Here is a 15,383-nt window from a genome sequence, read left to right on the forward strand (position 1 = left end):
TTTCCAATTTGAGCTACGCCCTTAGCTAGATTTGTCAATCCTTTCACTTGTCCTTGATCAGTTCTCTCTAGCATTACTCTAAGGTATTGTTCTAAATCCTTATTACCTTCTTTAAGTTACTAACTTCATCTACAACCAATAACCCCTCTTCTTTCTTAAGCCATCAGATATCAGTTCCCTTAATTTTCCAACCCTACTATAAAATCTATTTATATTTCCACCCTACCTCGATCCCTCCATTTTCTGGAGGTAAGGTGACCCTTCTACCTAAGATCAGTCCTTCGATTTGTGCTCTAGATCTCAGCCCTGACTTGCCTTTTTAGGGACCTTGATGTGTCAATCATTCCCCTTTCCTCTCAGTTCCTTTCCAAAAGTCAACAAAAAATGGCAACTTTCTGCACCTTAGTCTAGTTAACCTCTCCCTGTTGCTTTCCCATCCCCACCCAAATTTCTCAACCCATACTCATTGTTTCTATGTTGTTGCCAACCACTCACCTCTCAAATTTCTGTATTCTGGTTCCTACCTTCATCACTAAAATTGTTCTCATCCTGATGCTAAATCCAATGGAAACTCCCAGGTTCTTCCCTTATCTTCTCTGGCATCTGGCCCTCCTTGCAGAACCTGCCCTCCTTTGTCTTCTGTGCCACCTTTCTCTTCCTACATTACTCTGACTTACCTGCAGTGTTACTTCTTCCTCTGCCTACCGTGCTGGTTTCTTCGGGATTTTGTCTGACTGTTTATGGGTATTTTGTCCTTGATCCTATCTTCTTTTCCCATTATCATGCCCTCCTTTGGCAATCTCATATTCACTGGCTGTAATTTCTTCCCACACGCACGGATGCATATCTTCAACCCTAACTTCTCCGGTAAGTAGCAAACTGACATTTCGGATAAGCATCTCCACCAGCATATCCAAAAGTTACTTTTAAATAACATGCCAAAAATGGAACTAATTACCTATCCTCATCCTACAAAACTGCTCCCTTCTCATATCCCTATTTACATTGGTGGTATCACAACTTACCCATACATCTAGGCTGGAAACCTACACGTATTTTCCACTATTCTTTGGCCCTTATGGCTATATTCAATACATCTAAATCAGTCTTCAAGTCTTATTGACTTTATACCTCACAAATCTTTCTAATCTGTCTCTCATCTCCATTCTCACCTATAATCACACTTTAGCTCAGGCCTTTGGCATCTCTTGTCTTGACTTTTACAAAAGCAACCTATTACACTAGTTCTGGTCTCTTGTCTCATCCCCTCCTACCCATTTTGTACAATGCTACCAGAATGGTTTTTAAAAATTAATCTGACCACGTCATTTCTTTGCCTAAACCCTTCAATGTTCACACTGCCTACAGGATAAAAGTCCAAGACCCTCTCTAACTTGAACCCTTCCCTATTCTCTGGCTTTGGCTTCTACACCCCCAGCTTGTATTTTACCAGCAATATTTAACTACCTGAAGCTCCCTACACATATACTGCTTTATGTGACTAAGCCCCTGCAAATGTTATGCACCCTCAGAATCTGTCTACATGGACAACTCTTACCCATCTTTGAAAATTACTAATCATTGGCTGGGTGCAGTGGCTCACACCTATAATCCCAGCACTTTGGGAGGCTGAGGCAGGTGGATCACTTGAGGCCAGGAGTTCGGGACCAACCTGGCCAACATGGAGAACCCCATCTCTACTAAAAATACAAAACTTAGCCAGGCATGGTGATGGGTGCCTGTAATCCCAGATACTTAAGAGGCTGAGGCACAAGAATCACTTGAACTCAGAAGGCAGAAGTTGTAGTAAGCCAAGATCATGCCACTGCACTCCAGCCTGGGTGAAAGCAAGACTCTGTCTCCAAAAAAAAAAAAAAAAAAGGAAATTATTAATCATCACCCTTTCAACAGACAGAGTCTCTCTTCAGTGTCCTTTCTAAACCTTACATATTCACCTGTATTAGAATATGTATCCAGTGGACTCTATTTGAAACTTCACTGAGAGTGGAAAATATGCTTCATTTCTTTGTATACCAAATACTTAGCTTAATGCTCAACACATTCAATAAACTAAAATTAAATCCCTAGAGACTTACTCTGAAGAAACCACTAGAGAAATATGAATAGCATGACTGATTCCAGGGTAGTAAAAATGCTAAGTAGTGATGAGCCTCTTTTACCTCTAGAAAGTCTCAGGTTCTGACACCCAAGAACCATACACTCTCTCTCCACAACCTTAAATCTGGCTCCCTAAATTTATTTTAGCTTTTCCTGGGCATATTTCAGAAAGACATTTTTGGAAGGAGGTATTCCATCCAAGGCTCTGCCTGTCCATCCATACATTTCCATCTCTCTCTCCTTCCTTCACATGTCCATGACCAGAAAAGACCAAAGTTCTTACTTTTTCAACTGAAGACCCAGCCCAAATCCTTCCTTATTTGATGGCTGGAAAACCTCAATTGATGGTTCTGCAAAGAGAAGAGAAGGCTACTAGTAAGTATGCATCTCTTGACTTCCTGGAGTCCAAAGCTCAGGGGAAGAGCTTCTGTAAATTCTAAAGATCATAGCTGCTGGGTACTCTAAACAGTAATGGTGGAAGAAAAAAAACATCTGAAGCAAAAGGCAGATTCTAGAAGCTCTCATATGAATCTGAAATATCTTCAGTAGGATGTTGAGAAAAGGAGGAGAAAGAAATTTTATCTTGGAACCAGAGAAAACAATGTCATTAGGCAAGAAGGCCTTTAGGGAATGGTTATCAGGTGACAGGGGATGAAGACACCAATTACACGGGACTAAAAAGCCCCTACCAATAGCCTGCAGATTGAGCCCAAGGACCTTGTTCCTAATTTTTTTCTACCTTAGTTAACTTAGGGCTTTGGATTAGACCACACTCAGACCACCCACTTGCCCAAAGTCACTGCCTTTACCTGGTCCATCTAGGTACTGGGAGAGAGAAAATCGCAGCCTCAACACAATAGGTTCTGTCCGGAGGACCTTCCAGGCTGTAGAGACTTCCTCCTAAAAGAAGACGGGAAATAGTTTCCAGTTTAGCAACATACAGGAATGGACCTGAAATTTCCCCTATATGACACACACATGCACATGACAGTACACACCACTGTCTGCTGAAGGTCTAGGAAAGACAAAGATGAAGAATATATGCTCCAAATACAGCACTCGGGAACAAGACTCCTGGCCTACATGACAAATTCCACAAGTCCAGCTAGACATGTTGTTGGCAGGTACTAGCCCCACTTACATCGAGGAAGCTGATGTTGATGTGGAGGTCAATGTCCACGTCATCGATAGTTCCATATTCTCTACAGAGATACAGGTGACAACAGTCATTAAGGGAGAAAGAAGGGAATAGAAACTGAGGTGGAAAGAGAACTTAGCCTGGGGACAGGAGAAAGGGAAAAGTGGACAACAGTTTTGTACCTAGGGTCTTAGCTACAGCCTTACACCACTTACATGATCAGTGTCTTCTCCCAGGCCAAAAGCATTTCTTACCTGAAAGGTGAGACTACTGGCCCAGAGGGGTCTAGGATAAGAGGGAATTCCTAAGAAAAGTGGCCTTATTTCTCTACTCTCTACTGTCAGCCAAGCTCATTTATTCTGAGCATTTTCTATCATTAAGTTCATAATTTATCCCACTATCATATGATAAAAAGAAAAACCTCTAGCCTTTTAACAACTCAGAAAGAAGTGACTTGCTCCCCTGCCACCCCTGAAGCAGAGTCCCACCTGATGGATACAGAGTTCTCACTGTAGATCTCCTTCACGGCTTCAATGTCTGCATCAAGCTGTGGGTGTCGATACAGGTCAGCTGCACAGCTCCCCTGAGATAGCAGCAAAAATGGCGGTGGAGAGAGGTGGAAAAAGACGAGGGAAAGAGATAGATGATAAAAAGAATATGAAGAGACACCAGGAACAGGAGAAATCAGACAGTAATATAGGGGAAGTGAAAGCCACTTATGTGAAGGGGTTCTCAGTGGTGACCCTACCAAGGGATTTCATTAACAGAGGTCTGCATTTCATCACGACTTTAAAAAGGTTCAGCATACCAAATGTAGGCTTTTGCTTGGAGTTCACTTCCTTAAATCTCCAGCTTTTCCTCTCAGACCTTGACCAGGATACCTTCTATGACAACTCAGTATAGGCTGAAGTTACAGGTTTCCTAAGATTGGTTCTATATGAAGAGTATTCTGAGAGTCTGGGTATTTCTGCTCAGGGCTGTGCCTGGGTAGTGATGGCATTAAGCAATCGCTGGCAGAATAATCTTTTAAGATGTGACCCTAATGAATGAAACTACCCCCACTGGCTAGTGTTAAGAGTCAGAAAATAATTATGTCTAATTAAGAACATATGGGTAGTCTCCACATACAGAGGATGTAGTTTACTCTGGTGGAACAAGTATGATTCCAAAGAAAGAGCAAGGGCATGGGATCAGCTCTGACAAGACCATGCTCAGACCACACCAACATTATAACCTCATCTCATCTGTGCTCCAGAACCTCTTTCACTCCTGATGTATCCAAAGAGCAGCACACATCTAGACCATCCAACATGGGGGTCTTGGGAGATGGAACCTCACCTGAACTCCATAGAGAAATTCCTCTGATTCATTATCTCCCTCCGAGTCGTCATCATTCCAGAACTGGCCTTTGATGTCCTAGTGATGAGAAATAAGGATATCATGCTTTGTTAGGTCCCTATTATCCCATGGAAGCGGGTGGGACGATATGATGGGAAACAAATTCCCACAAAGATTGGGAAAAGACAGAATAACTGAAGCCCTGATCCCTTTACACCTTTCACCTCACCCTTTGGGAGAGTCTCAGTCTCTTCCTGATATGATCATATCCATAGACTAGCTCTTAGTGGGACAGAGGAAAACATCTAGGGAATTTTGGCCTTCTGAAGTCTCAGCATAATGATTGAGAGGCTCTGGTAGCCAGTAGGAGAGAAATGCAAATGACTTCAATGTCAAGGTTGATTCCTAAGCATATCTCAGTTCCAGTACAAGCTGGCCTCTTCCAGGATCGTTACCTAAGACAGTTCCCAAGCATACCTAAGCTCTCGTCTCATTATTTTCTTTCTATCCTTTAAAGTACTTAACTCTCCTCTCTCTCCCCCAAGAAAACCCACCTACACAAACACACCAAGTAATACTGTTTCTGTGCCCCTTCCCTTTCCTTTAACTTCAAATAGCCACTCTATCTTCCACAAGGGTAGAAGGGAAAATACCAAGAAAGGGTGAGATCTGCACTTTGTCTCCTCCACCCTTTGAACAATCAGTTGGAAAGGTGGGCAGTCAGTTCTCACCATTGGGTCAGTGGGTCACACACACTCTCAGGTCAGTGCTAGGCAGCACCCCTCCATACCACCAGCCGAACCAAGGTCAACGAAATCGGCATTTAGGAGACCACAAAAGGAGGGAAAGTAGGGCACGATGTCAGGGACAACTGGAGATCTGTTGGGGATGGCAGGCTCTGCTGCTGTGGTGGTAACAAGTCACTGTCCTGTGGAAAGTAGAAAACAATGGGTTTCATCACCATTTAATAGCTGGGTGGTATATATACAGGCACACATATTTATGAATACGCTTTTCTTTTGAGACGGAGTTTTGCTCTTGTCACCCAGGCTGGAGTGCAATGGCGTGATTTTGGCTCACTGCAACCTTCACCTCCAGTGTTCAAGCAATTCTCATGCCTCAGTCTCCCAAGTAGCTAGGATTACAGGTGCCCGCCGCCATGCACAGCTAATTTTAATATTTTCAGTAGAGATGGGGTTTCACCATGTTGGCCAGGCTGGTCTCGAACTCCTGACCCCATGTGATCTACCGGCCTCGGCCTTCCAAATTGCTGGGAATACAGGCGTGGACCATTGCACCCGGCCATTAATACACTTTTATTATACATATACTTGCATATAAAAAGACATGCTTGTATGCATATACATGCACACTTGCACATGTAGTTCTTTATAGATAATGAAACACAAAAGCACTATATACAAGATATTGCTATTCTACTTAAACTGGAAAGCTGGGATTAGAGCAAGACCTTGCTCTAGCTCATAATGTTACAACTCCTAAAGCCAAAAGTGATGGTGGCAGGACAAGATGCTTATGTTTACTCTGTCCGTTAATTCTTCAGAGTACCAACTCACACCAGAGTTAAGATTCAGAATCGGATTATTTCTAGACTCTTTATTCTTAGTTATTTCTCCATGTTGAGCCATTATCTCTCTTTAAACATCAGTATTACTAGCTATTATATGGCAATGATTGCTAACTTAAAAAGTCCTCAACGGCTGGGTGCAGTGGCTCACGCCTGTAATCCCAACACTTTGGGAGGCCAAGGTGGGCAGATCACCTGAGGTCAGGAGTTCAACACCAGCCTGACCAATGTGGTGAAACCTTGTCTCTACTAAAAATACAGCTACTCAGGAGGGTGAGGCAGGAGAATCGCTTGAATCCAGGAGGTGGAGGTTGCAGTGAGCCGAGATCGCACCATTGCACTCCAGCCTGGGCAACAAGAGCAAACACTCTTGTCTCAAAACAAAAAGTCCTCAACAACAACACTGAACATCTTTTGCCAGTTATGATCTCAGTTGTCATTGCCAAAATAATGCCCTAGAGTCAGCTTGGAACCTGCTTCCCAAATAAAAATGCAATAATTATCCCAAAAAATACTTAGAAAAACACTTAATCCAGAGCCCTTTCATATACAGTTCCCTGCTTGCTTCTAATCTCACAGACTCCTAATCCTATACCAGCAACTTTTAGCCCCACTAAAGCCTCCACATATAGCAGAAAAACAAAACAAAAAACTCATCTGTGAAATTATGAAGGCTTTAATGGCTGAAGATGGCAAATGAAGATGGCAAAGTTATCCTAAGAGCAGGCTAAAAAAGCTTTCTGCTGATCTCTAGACCAGCAAGTCACTAGCTCTGCATATATCTCAGTTGAAAACACTCCAACCTCAAACAGAGGTGTTCTTGGTCTCTAATACAGTTCTTCTTCTTCTTCTTCTTCTTTTTGTTTCCTGACAGAGTTTTGCTGTGTCGCCCAGGCTGGAGAGCAATGGTGCGATCTTGGCTCACTGCAACCTCCGCCTCCCGGCTTCAAGCAATTCTGTCTCGGCCTCCCAAGTAGCTGGGATTACAGGTGCCAGCCACCACGCCCAGCTAATTTTTGTATTTTTAGTAGAGACAGGGGTTTCACCAGGTTGGCCAGGCTGGTCTGCAACTCCTGACCTCAGGTGATCCACCCACCTTGGCCTCCCAAAGTGTTGGGATTACAGGCGTGAGCCACTGTGCCTGGGTGGTCTCTAATAAAGTTCTACTGAATGTCACGTTTCCAGATTAGTGATTCTCTGACTGGGGTTGGTGGACCTATAGCATCAGTATCATCTAGGAACTTGTTAGAAATGCAAATTCTCAGACTCCTCCTAAGAACTAGTGAATTAGAAACTACAGAAATGGCCAGGCACTGAGGCTCACGCCTGCAATCCTAGCACTTTGGGAGGCCCAGGTGGGCAGGTCACCTGAGGTCAGGAGTTCAAGACCAGCATGGCCAACATGGTGAAACCCCGTCTCTACTAAAAATAAAAAAATTAGCCGGGCATGGTGGTGCACACCTGTATTCCCAGCTACTCGGGAGGCTGAAGCAGGAGAATCGTTTGACCCGAGGAGGCAGAGGTTGCAGCAAGCCGAAACTGCGCAAAAAAGAAAGAAATTCCAGAAACTGGACCCAGTAATCTGTGTTTTAACACACCCTCCAAGTTGTTCTGATGCATAAAATTTGAGAACCACTGTTCCAGTTCTAGATCCTTGTGTGTTCTAAGGACCTGTAGTTCATTCCTTAGATACCAACTTAAATCTGGTAACTAAGCCAGGATGGGAACAAAAGGCACAATGCCAGAGCAGAGCCAGCATAGGAGTCTTCCAGCCGATAGTGTTGCCTGATCTCTCAGAAACAACATGCAAAAGGAAAGTATAACTGAAGTTCTTAGAGATGGAATGACCTGATCACTGAGATTTGTTTTAAAATACTACCCTGGCACACACACATAAAAAAAGGAGGGAGGATAATAGATGAAATAAATATAGCAAATAGCAAAATGTTGATTACCAATGAAGCTAAGTGACGTACATGAGGGTTTTCTGGTAATCCCTACCTCCCTACTTTTGTGTAAAGTTGAAAAGTTTCAAAATAAAAAGTTAAAAAAAAAATCAGAAGCTACTCTAATGGACTCTCCTCAGAGTCAACTCTAAATGTTAACAGGAAGATTAACCAAGGCTCTACAATTGCCTCATTTTGCTGTTTGCTGTTCTTCAAACTCACCAAGCATATTCCCATCATATTCCCAAGCATATTCCCACCACAGGGCCTTTGTCCCTGCTGTTTCCCTTTCTCGGAATGCTTTCCACCCATATATCCACATGGCTTGTTCCTTCACTCTTCCAGATCTCTGCTCAAAGGCCACCTTGACCATCCTATGTATTGAAACAGCAACAACTCAACACCCACATACTAGCACTCTCTATTTCCCTTCCCAGCTTTATTTTTTTCCACTTACCATGTTCTAACACATGAAATGTTTATCAGAATATACACTCTGGTGGCAGAGGCTTTGACTGTTTTCAGTCTACATTCTTAGTCCCTTAAAACATTTCTTGAATGAGTGAATGAATGAATGAACCCTCTGCTGGATACTGAAGTCTAATGGGAGATATATACAATAACCTACATGTTTCTACACATAGACAAAAATCACACAAAAAATGATTTTAAAAACCAAAACTTCATTCACCTTCAAGAGTAGCTGAGAACCAGAATGTGAAGATCTTGGGGTGAGGTTCGTGAGATTTGAAAATAAACAGTCAAGTGCTGATCTGGATGATCACAGAGAAGTAAAGAGGGAGGCACTAAATGTCCAACCTGGGTTGCCCTGGCGTGAGGGCTAGGATGATGGCAGCGTTAGGCCAGAAATGCCAACTTTTCACGGTCTTTGTCGCTGCAGAAGTCAAGAAAAATTTAGCCTCTTTCCAAGGGCTGTTGCTGCTTGGTTTCTGTTGCTATCACAAGGAGAAAAAGGTAGTTGAGAGGGAGATCGTCTCGTTCAAGGAAGAGACAGTTCAGAGATTACCAGCTTTTTCAAACCAGGCTGCTTTAGTGAAAGGGACTTGCTCCCTCTCCTCTCAATGCCCTTTCCTCTGGAGAGATGGAAAGTGGATTTAAAAGGTGAAGAGTTGGAAAAGGAAGGTGATGGGTCATGGAATTCACAGAATCACAGACACGTTTTAAAAAACAAGCTGGAAAGGTGGCCTAATTCAAAGCTTTCATATTACACACAGAATACTTAGACCTATAGAGGTTGAGCAATTTGCTTAAGGTTAGGAGTACAGAAGGACTGGGATGTAAAGACATTGGACAGGTCCTAATTACATCTAATCTTCACGTGGTGTGCTTACAATTGAGTTGTTCATGAATTAAGCAAGAAAGACCTATCTGATTTATCTAAATGAGGTAAAGAATGGGACCTTACAAAAGAAGTTGGGCCAAAAATAAGATTATATGATGAGTGTCCAGAGAAGGTGTTAAACTCAGCAACTAATATAGAACGCTTTATGAATTTCCACGGGAATAAGTCAAATGTAAACGAGCAAGTCTGGATCACAAACGTCTTTCCCTAGGCCATGGGAGCTTCTCTGGGTGTGACAACTTCACGTCTAGTCAAAGCAGCTTCAGAGCTCAACGTTAAAAATGGGGGTTGGGCTCCCGGCTTTGTGGTCCTGGAAGAGGTTACCCCACTCCATCCCGTGTGCTCCCTTCTCAGGACTAGGCCACTAAACAAAGACTACTACGAAGAATCACTGAGGGGCGATTCCCGCAAGGCAGCGCTATCTCGGGCACCCAGTAGGGAGAGAGGACAGGGCTGCCCCCACCCCGCGAAAACACTCTCTGGTACCCGTGCTTCCAGGACAGGCCCTGAGGCCTCTCCCGGGGAAGCAGTTACACCGGTTCTCCGGGGCTCCCCTGAAGACCCCAAAAACACTCAACACCTGCCTCCCCAGGGAAGACGCTCTGTGCCCGATCTATGCCGCTCGGTCGCCGGGCCTGAGAAGCCTGTCCAGCCTAGGAGGGACCCTCGGAACCTCCCGGTCCAAGCCCCTCACTTCGTCCACCCCTGCGGAGGCGGGGCGAACCCCGCACCCTTCCCGCGGCCCGGTCGCACCGCCCCGTGCCCGTGGTGGCGGCCCCACAGGCCAGCCTCGCGAGTACTCACGGCGACCCCGGGCCGCGCGTGGCCGCAGCCGACGGGACGAGCGGCCCGGGACGCCCCGCGGGGGCGGAGCGGCAGACCAAGGGGCGGGGGCCGGGCCTGGCGGGCGAGGTCGCACACCCCACGCCTCGTCGTTCCGTCACGGGCGCGCTCAGCCACTCTGCGCACGCTCGCGCGGTGACACCATGGCACGTGGCCCGCTCCTAACCAACAGCCTGACGGCCCGCTCCAAGGCGCGCCTCAGCCGCCGACGCCAGCCCTGGGACGCCTGCGCGACGGTCGCTAGTCGGGAAGGGGCGCGGATCGGGGGTGGAGCCTGCGCCGTGGGTCGGGGAGGCAGTGGAGAAGGAAGAGGGACTCTGGGGGCGTGCGGGGAACCTTCCAAAGGAGAATGCTTGCATTTAGCGCCCCGTGTGGTTGGGAGGAACGAGCAGGGAGGGCAACCCAGATTGCTTGTAGGCTGGGAGTCCCCTCGCTGGAGGCTGGAGCTGGCAGGTAGAGACTGAGGGAAGTCCTGAGGCCCTGCTGACTGCTGGATTCTCTGGTTCGATAGTGGAAGTCGAACACCTCGGGCTTTAAAAAATTCTGACATTTAACTTATTTGTTCCCCGGTAGCTGCAGCGTGATGGAAAGCACCCTAGCCTTCTAGTCAATCTGGGTCTGAAGCTTAGGTTTGGCACTTATCGATGGTGCAGCCTTAAACAATGACTTTCACTTTGTGAGTCTGATTTCTCCTCTTTGAGGTGGAGACAGTAATACGTGTTTCTTGGAGCCGTTGTGGTAAGGATGAACTGAGATAGTGTTACGTTGAACCGTATGAAATTGCTATTTTTGTAGTTTCTAAACAGTCCAATACCTTCAATTTCATACGATTCCAACTAAGCCATGTCAAGTAACCAGCAGAGTACCTGGGACTAGGAAGTAGTCCGTACATGGAAGCTGTAATTGTGGTTATTATGGTTATTAACCCTAGACATGGCCAGACCTCCTTCATCCTTATCAGTCTTGGGGCTTCCACGTGACCATCTTTTCCATCAGCACTAATGGGAAAAGGCTCATCTTAGACCTACTCTGTTTCCTCACTCCCTCTTTGTAGCTGGACACAGTACACACAAAGAAGGCTTTGGCTCTGAATGATATAAACATGTCATGTCTATCCCTCCTAAGCTGGTCTCAGAAGTTTCCCAGTTAACTTTTTGTTGTTGGTTGATTTACATTTGCACATTCTCAGCCTCTCCTTTCTAACTCCTTTCCCTTTTGATGTCCCCTCTGCTCACCTTGCCACTCAGCCTGGGCCACAACACTGTCTCAGTATGAGTTTGTTACACCTATTGCTTATAGTAACTGAAAAAAGTGAGGGATCAGTATAGCCTCGGTTTCAGAGTGCAGAAGTTCAGAGTAGTAGGGGAAGGAGTCGGGCTTGCTCTCTAAAACAACTCACCATCAAGGGCCCCATAATAGCTTTTGAGAACCAAGTGTGTATGGGAGTGTTGGAACATAAGCAGTGTGCCCATGAGTGACAAGTCCAACTCCAGTATTCAATAACCTTTAGAATTCCCCATTCCCAGCATACCACCAGCTCTTCTATATCATGAATCTCAGCCACCTCATAGTTTATCAGTATCTTCCAGGCTTCACCTGTTTTCCTACTTAGTCCAGATCCTTGGTCAGTCACTTTTAATCACATTTTTGTTAATATGCTTGCACTGACTCTGTAAAAATCACATCCCTGGTCATGCCAGCTATCTACCTTCTCTACTCTCCCGTCCTAAACCAGGATAAAGGACGTCACCGAATCCTGCACACTTAAGTGGACACCATCTAGGTTAGTTTAGCCCATGAACCCTATTCTGTGGGAATTATAGTTTCCACACCCACACTATGGATCCACAGGCCCCAGGGCCATGTTCATCTTATGTGACCCCTAGCACTGTAGCTGCAGTTTATTGAACTGTGAGTGGATTCCTGATCTAAGCTGTGTGAAGCAGATGTTCTCCTGAAAATCTGGGATTAGAGCTAACATTATGATTCTAACTGGACTGGTTTCTTAAGCAAAAGAGACATAGACTTAGGAGCTATGGTACCTCCCACCTACTATGATGAATGAGAAAAGGAAAAAAGACCATCTGGGGACACAGAATGAAGCATGGAGAGGCAGAGACCAGAAATGGTGAGACTACTGTCTGCTTCCTGGCAGCTTCCCAGGCACCCCCCCGTTTCTTCTTCTTTTTTTTTTTTTTTTTTTTTTTTTTTTGTTGACAGGGTGTCACTCACTCTGTTACTCAGGCTGGAGTACAGTGGTGTCATCATAGCTTACTGCAGCCTCCAAGGCTCAAGTATGCACTAACATATCTGGCTAATTAATTTTGTGTGTGTGTGTGTGTGTGTGTGTGTGTGTGTGTGTGTGGAGATGGGGTCTCCCTGTGTTGCAGAGGTTGATCTTGAACTCCTGAGCCCAAGCAGTCCTTCATCTTGTCCTCCCAAAGTGCTGGGATTACAGGTGTGAGCCACCACACCCTGCCCCAGGCACTTTCTGAGGCCCTCTGATCTTGGGGGACTAGGAGTCAGTTTTTATCTAGAATAAATGGCTTAAGCTAACTTAATGTGGGCTCAGTACAGAGCTCCTATAAATTCACTGTCTCCTCATCAGAGCCCTCAGTGTACCCAGCAACCCTTCCACATGTCAGCCTCTCCCACCATCCCCCATTCTGCTTCACAGAAAAAATAAAGGCTATGGGTGCCAGCTACTTGGGTGGCTGAGGCAGGAGGATCTCTGGAGCCCAGGAGTTCAAGGCTACAGTGAACTGTGGTTATGGGACTGCACTCCAGCCTCAGCAATGGAACGAGAGACTCCCCATCTCTTTTAAAAAAATAAAAGGCCATGGGGGAACTGCCTCAATTTTCTGTCCCCTCCAAACATTTGAATCTCTCCCATCCTTTCTGTTTCAGAAATGGCAAGGTCTGTCTTCAAATACAAAGTTAATCCTTTCACTGTGATCTATATTTCATTCCTTTTTGCCTCTTTGGGAAATTTGCTCCTTCACTTATCTCTTTCTTTCATTTATATTCAACTTTTTCCTCTCCCTTACTCTTTGATCTCAGTATATAAACTTGATCAACTAGCCCAACCTTAAAAAGAAAATCCAATTTGAATCCTATATGCCATGCTACTGATTTTTCTTGCCTCCAACCAAGCTTCTAGGAGTAGGCTATACTCTCCCTCTCCACTTCCTTGTCTTCAGTTGTTCCTTAAATCTGGTGTCATCTGACCTCTCCCCAAAATTTCTACTGAAAATACTTTCACCAAAGTGCCACAGGACTTACAAATGGACAAATCCATTGGGAATTTTCAGGCTTAATTTATATGACCACACAGTGTCATTTGGCATTGTCAATCGTCTTGCCCCTGCAATCGACCGCATGGTATCATTTGGCATCGTTGATCATCCTGCCCCTGCAGCCCTTTCCTCTGTTGGCTCTTATGGGCTACACTCTTCCAGTTTCTTGCTACACCTCACATGACTCCTTCGTAGTATCCTTATTATACTCCCTTTCCTTCATTCCCTACTTAAGTATAAAAGCAGCTCAGCCCATGCCCATTTCTCCTGTTACTCTTCCTGGTGGCCTCCGTGGCCACTTGAATGAGATCTTGATAATTCGGAGTTGCCCAGAAACAGAATCTCCTTCTTATGCTACAAGTCTTAGAAGTAAGCAGAGCCTATCTTTCATGACAGACAGTATAAAGGTTGGATCTTTGCTTTCCCAGCTCTCTAGCTAAGACAGAGGCATGTGGCCTCGGCCTGGCCAAGCATCTTCCAGAAATGTGGATTCTGGAGTGATTCAGAGAAATAGAATCATAGAGAATTCATGCCAGTGGCAATGGTGACAGGAGAGCAGGGTCAGCTTTACCCCATGCCCAGGGACTCTCGTGGTGTGGGTACTGGTAGTGGTGACATCCCATGTCCAATAATGATGACAGCAGCAGTGGTCTTGTGGGACTGGTTCTGGCTTCTGACTTTGGCCTGTGCTCTGGTGGACTGGCCTCTCATTGTTCCTGCCTATTTTCCAAGCTGGGGTCTTTTGCCTGGCAATCCCGTGACCCACCTAGTGCCCTTTCAACAAATGGCTCGTTTAAATCCACCTAGTGACACACAGTTATAGACTGGAACTCCCAAGTCTATATTTCCATCCTGTACTACTGCTTCTGCTGCCGCTGCTTCTCTCCTTCTCCTTCTCCTCCTTCTCCCTCTCCTTCTCCTTCTCCTTCTCCCTCTCCTTCTCCTTCTCCTTCTCCCTCTCCTTCTCCTTCTCCCTCTCCTTCTCCTTCTCCCTCTCCTTCTCCTTCTCCTTCTCCTTCTCCTTCTCCTTCTCCTTCTCCTTCTTCTTCCTCTTCTCCTCCTCCTCCTCTTCTTTTTTTTTTTTTTTTTTTTTTTTTTTTGACGGAGTCTCACTCTGTTGCCAGGCTGGAGTGCAGTGGTGTGATCTCTGCTCACTGCAACCTCTGCCTCCCAGGTTAAAGCAATTCTTCTGCCTCAGCCTCCTGAGTAGCTGGGACTATAGACGCACGCCACCACACCTGGCTAATTTTTGTATTTTTAGTAGAGACGGGATTTCACCATGTTGGCTAGAATGGTCTCAATCTCTTAACCTTGTGATCCACCCGCCTCGGCCTCCCAAAGTGTTGGGATTACAGGCGTGAGCCACCATGCCCAGCCTCCATCCTGTACTTCTTGAGTTTCAAGTTGACTTTGGTCAAGTTGTCTTTTGGACAACTCCACTTGGATGTCACATAGGCAAACATCTTCTCACTGTATTTCTTTCATGTTCCTAACTTAGTAAATCTCACCTGTGACTTATTCAGACTGAACCCTGAGAAGAAAGCATCTTAGACTTCTCCCAGCCTCATTTAAATGGAACCAATTTTACCTCATAAACATTCTAAATTTTACATCTTAATACATCTTCTTCTTCTTTTTCTTTTTTTCCAAACTCTGACCTCCTGCCCTCTAGCTGCCTAAAAGCACAGAGACTCTGAAGGCAGAACAGGTCACAAGCCTGGGTCTAGCTTTTCCCAAGGGATATCTTAGGTGC

At 45.3% G+C, this 15,383-nt stretch overlaps 2 protein-coding genes across 14 annotated transcripts in view; both read right to left on the reverse strand.

Annotated features, from left to right (window-relative positions):
* PARP6 (poly(ADP-ribose) polymerase family member 6) overlaps positions 1-10,583 on the reverse strand; it is a 31,789-nt gene extending 21,206 nt beyond the window's left edge. For 6 of the 13 annotated variants that reach the window (XR_007727121.1, XR_007727120.1, XM_050796313.1 and 3 more), the window contains exons 1-8: positions 10,076-10,583; positions 8,820-9,084; positions 5,326-5,522; positions 4,595-4,672; positions 3,745-3,839; positions 3,260-3,320; positions 2,928-3,018; positions 2,402-2,468 (exon numbers count right to left, since the gene is read on the reverse strand). Coding sequence is in view for 11 of the 13 variants with exons in the window: in XM_050796313.1 (XP_050652270.1) it covers positions 2,402-2,468; positions 2,928-3,018; positions 3,260-3,320; positions 3,745-3,839; positions 4,595-4,672; positions 5,326-5,328 (395 nt within the window). In the remaining 2 variants the exon portion in view is untranslated. The other 7 variants (XM_050796314.1, XM_050796312.1, XM_050796309.1 and 4 more) reach the window with 4 other exon arrangements.
* Positions 1-15,383, reverse strand: part of PKM (pyruvate kinase M1/2) — an 87,363-nt gene that overhangs the window by 64,635 nt on the left and 7,345 nt on the right. The window lies entirely within an intron of this gene.

The sequence above is a fragment of the Macaca thibetana genome, chromosome 7 (assembly GCF_024542745.1).
Source record: "Macaca thibetana thibetana isolate TM-01 chromosome 7, ASM2454274v1, whole genome shotgun sequence".
Classification (NCBI taxonomy): Eukaryota; Metazoa; Chordata; class Mammalia; order Primates; family Cercopithecidae; genus Macaca; species Macaca thibetana.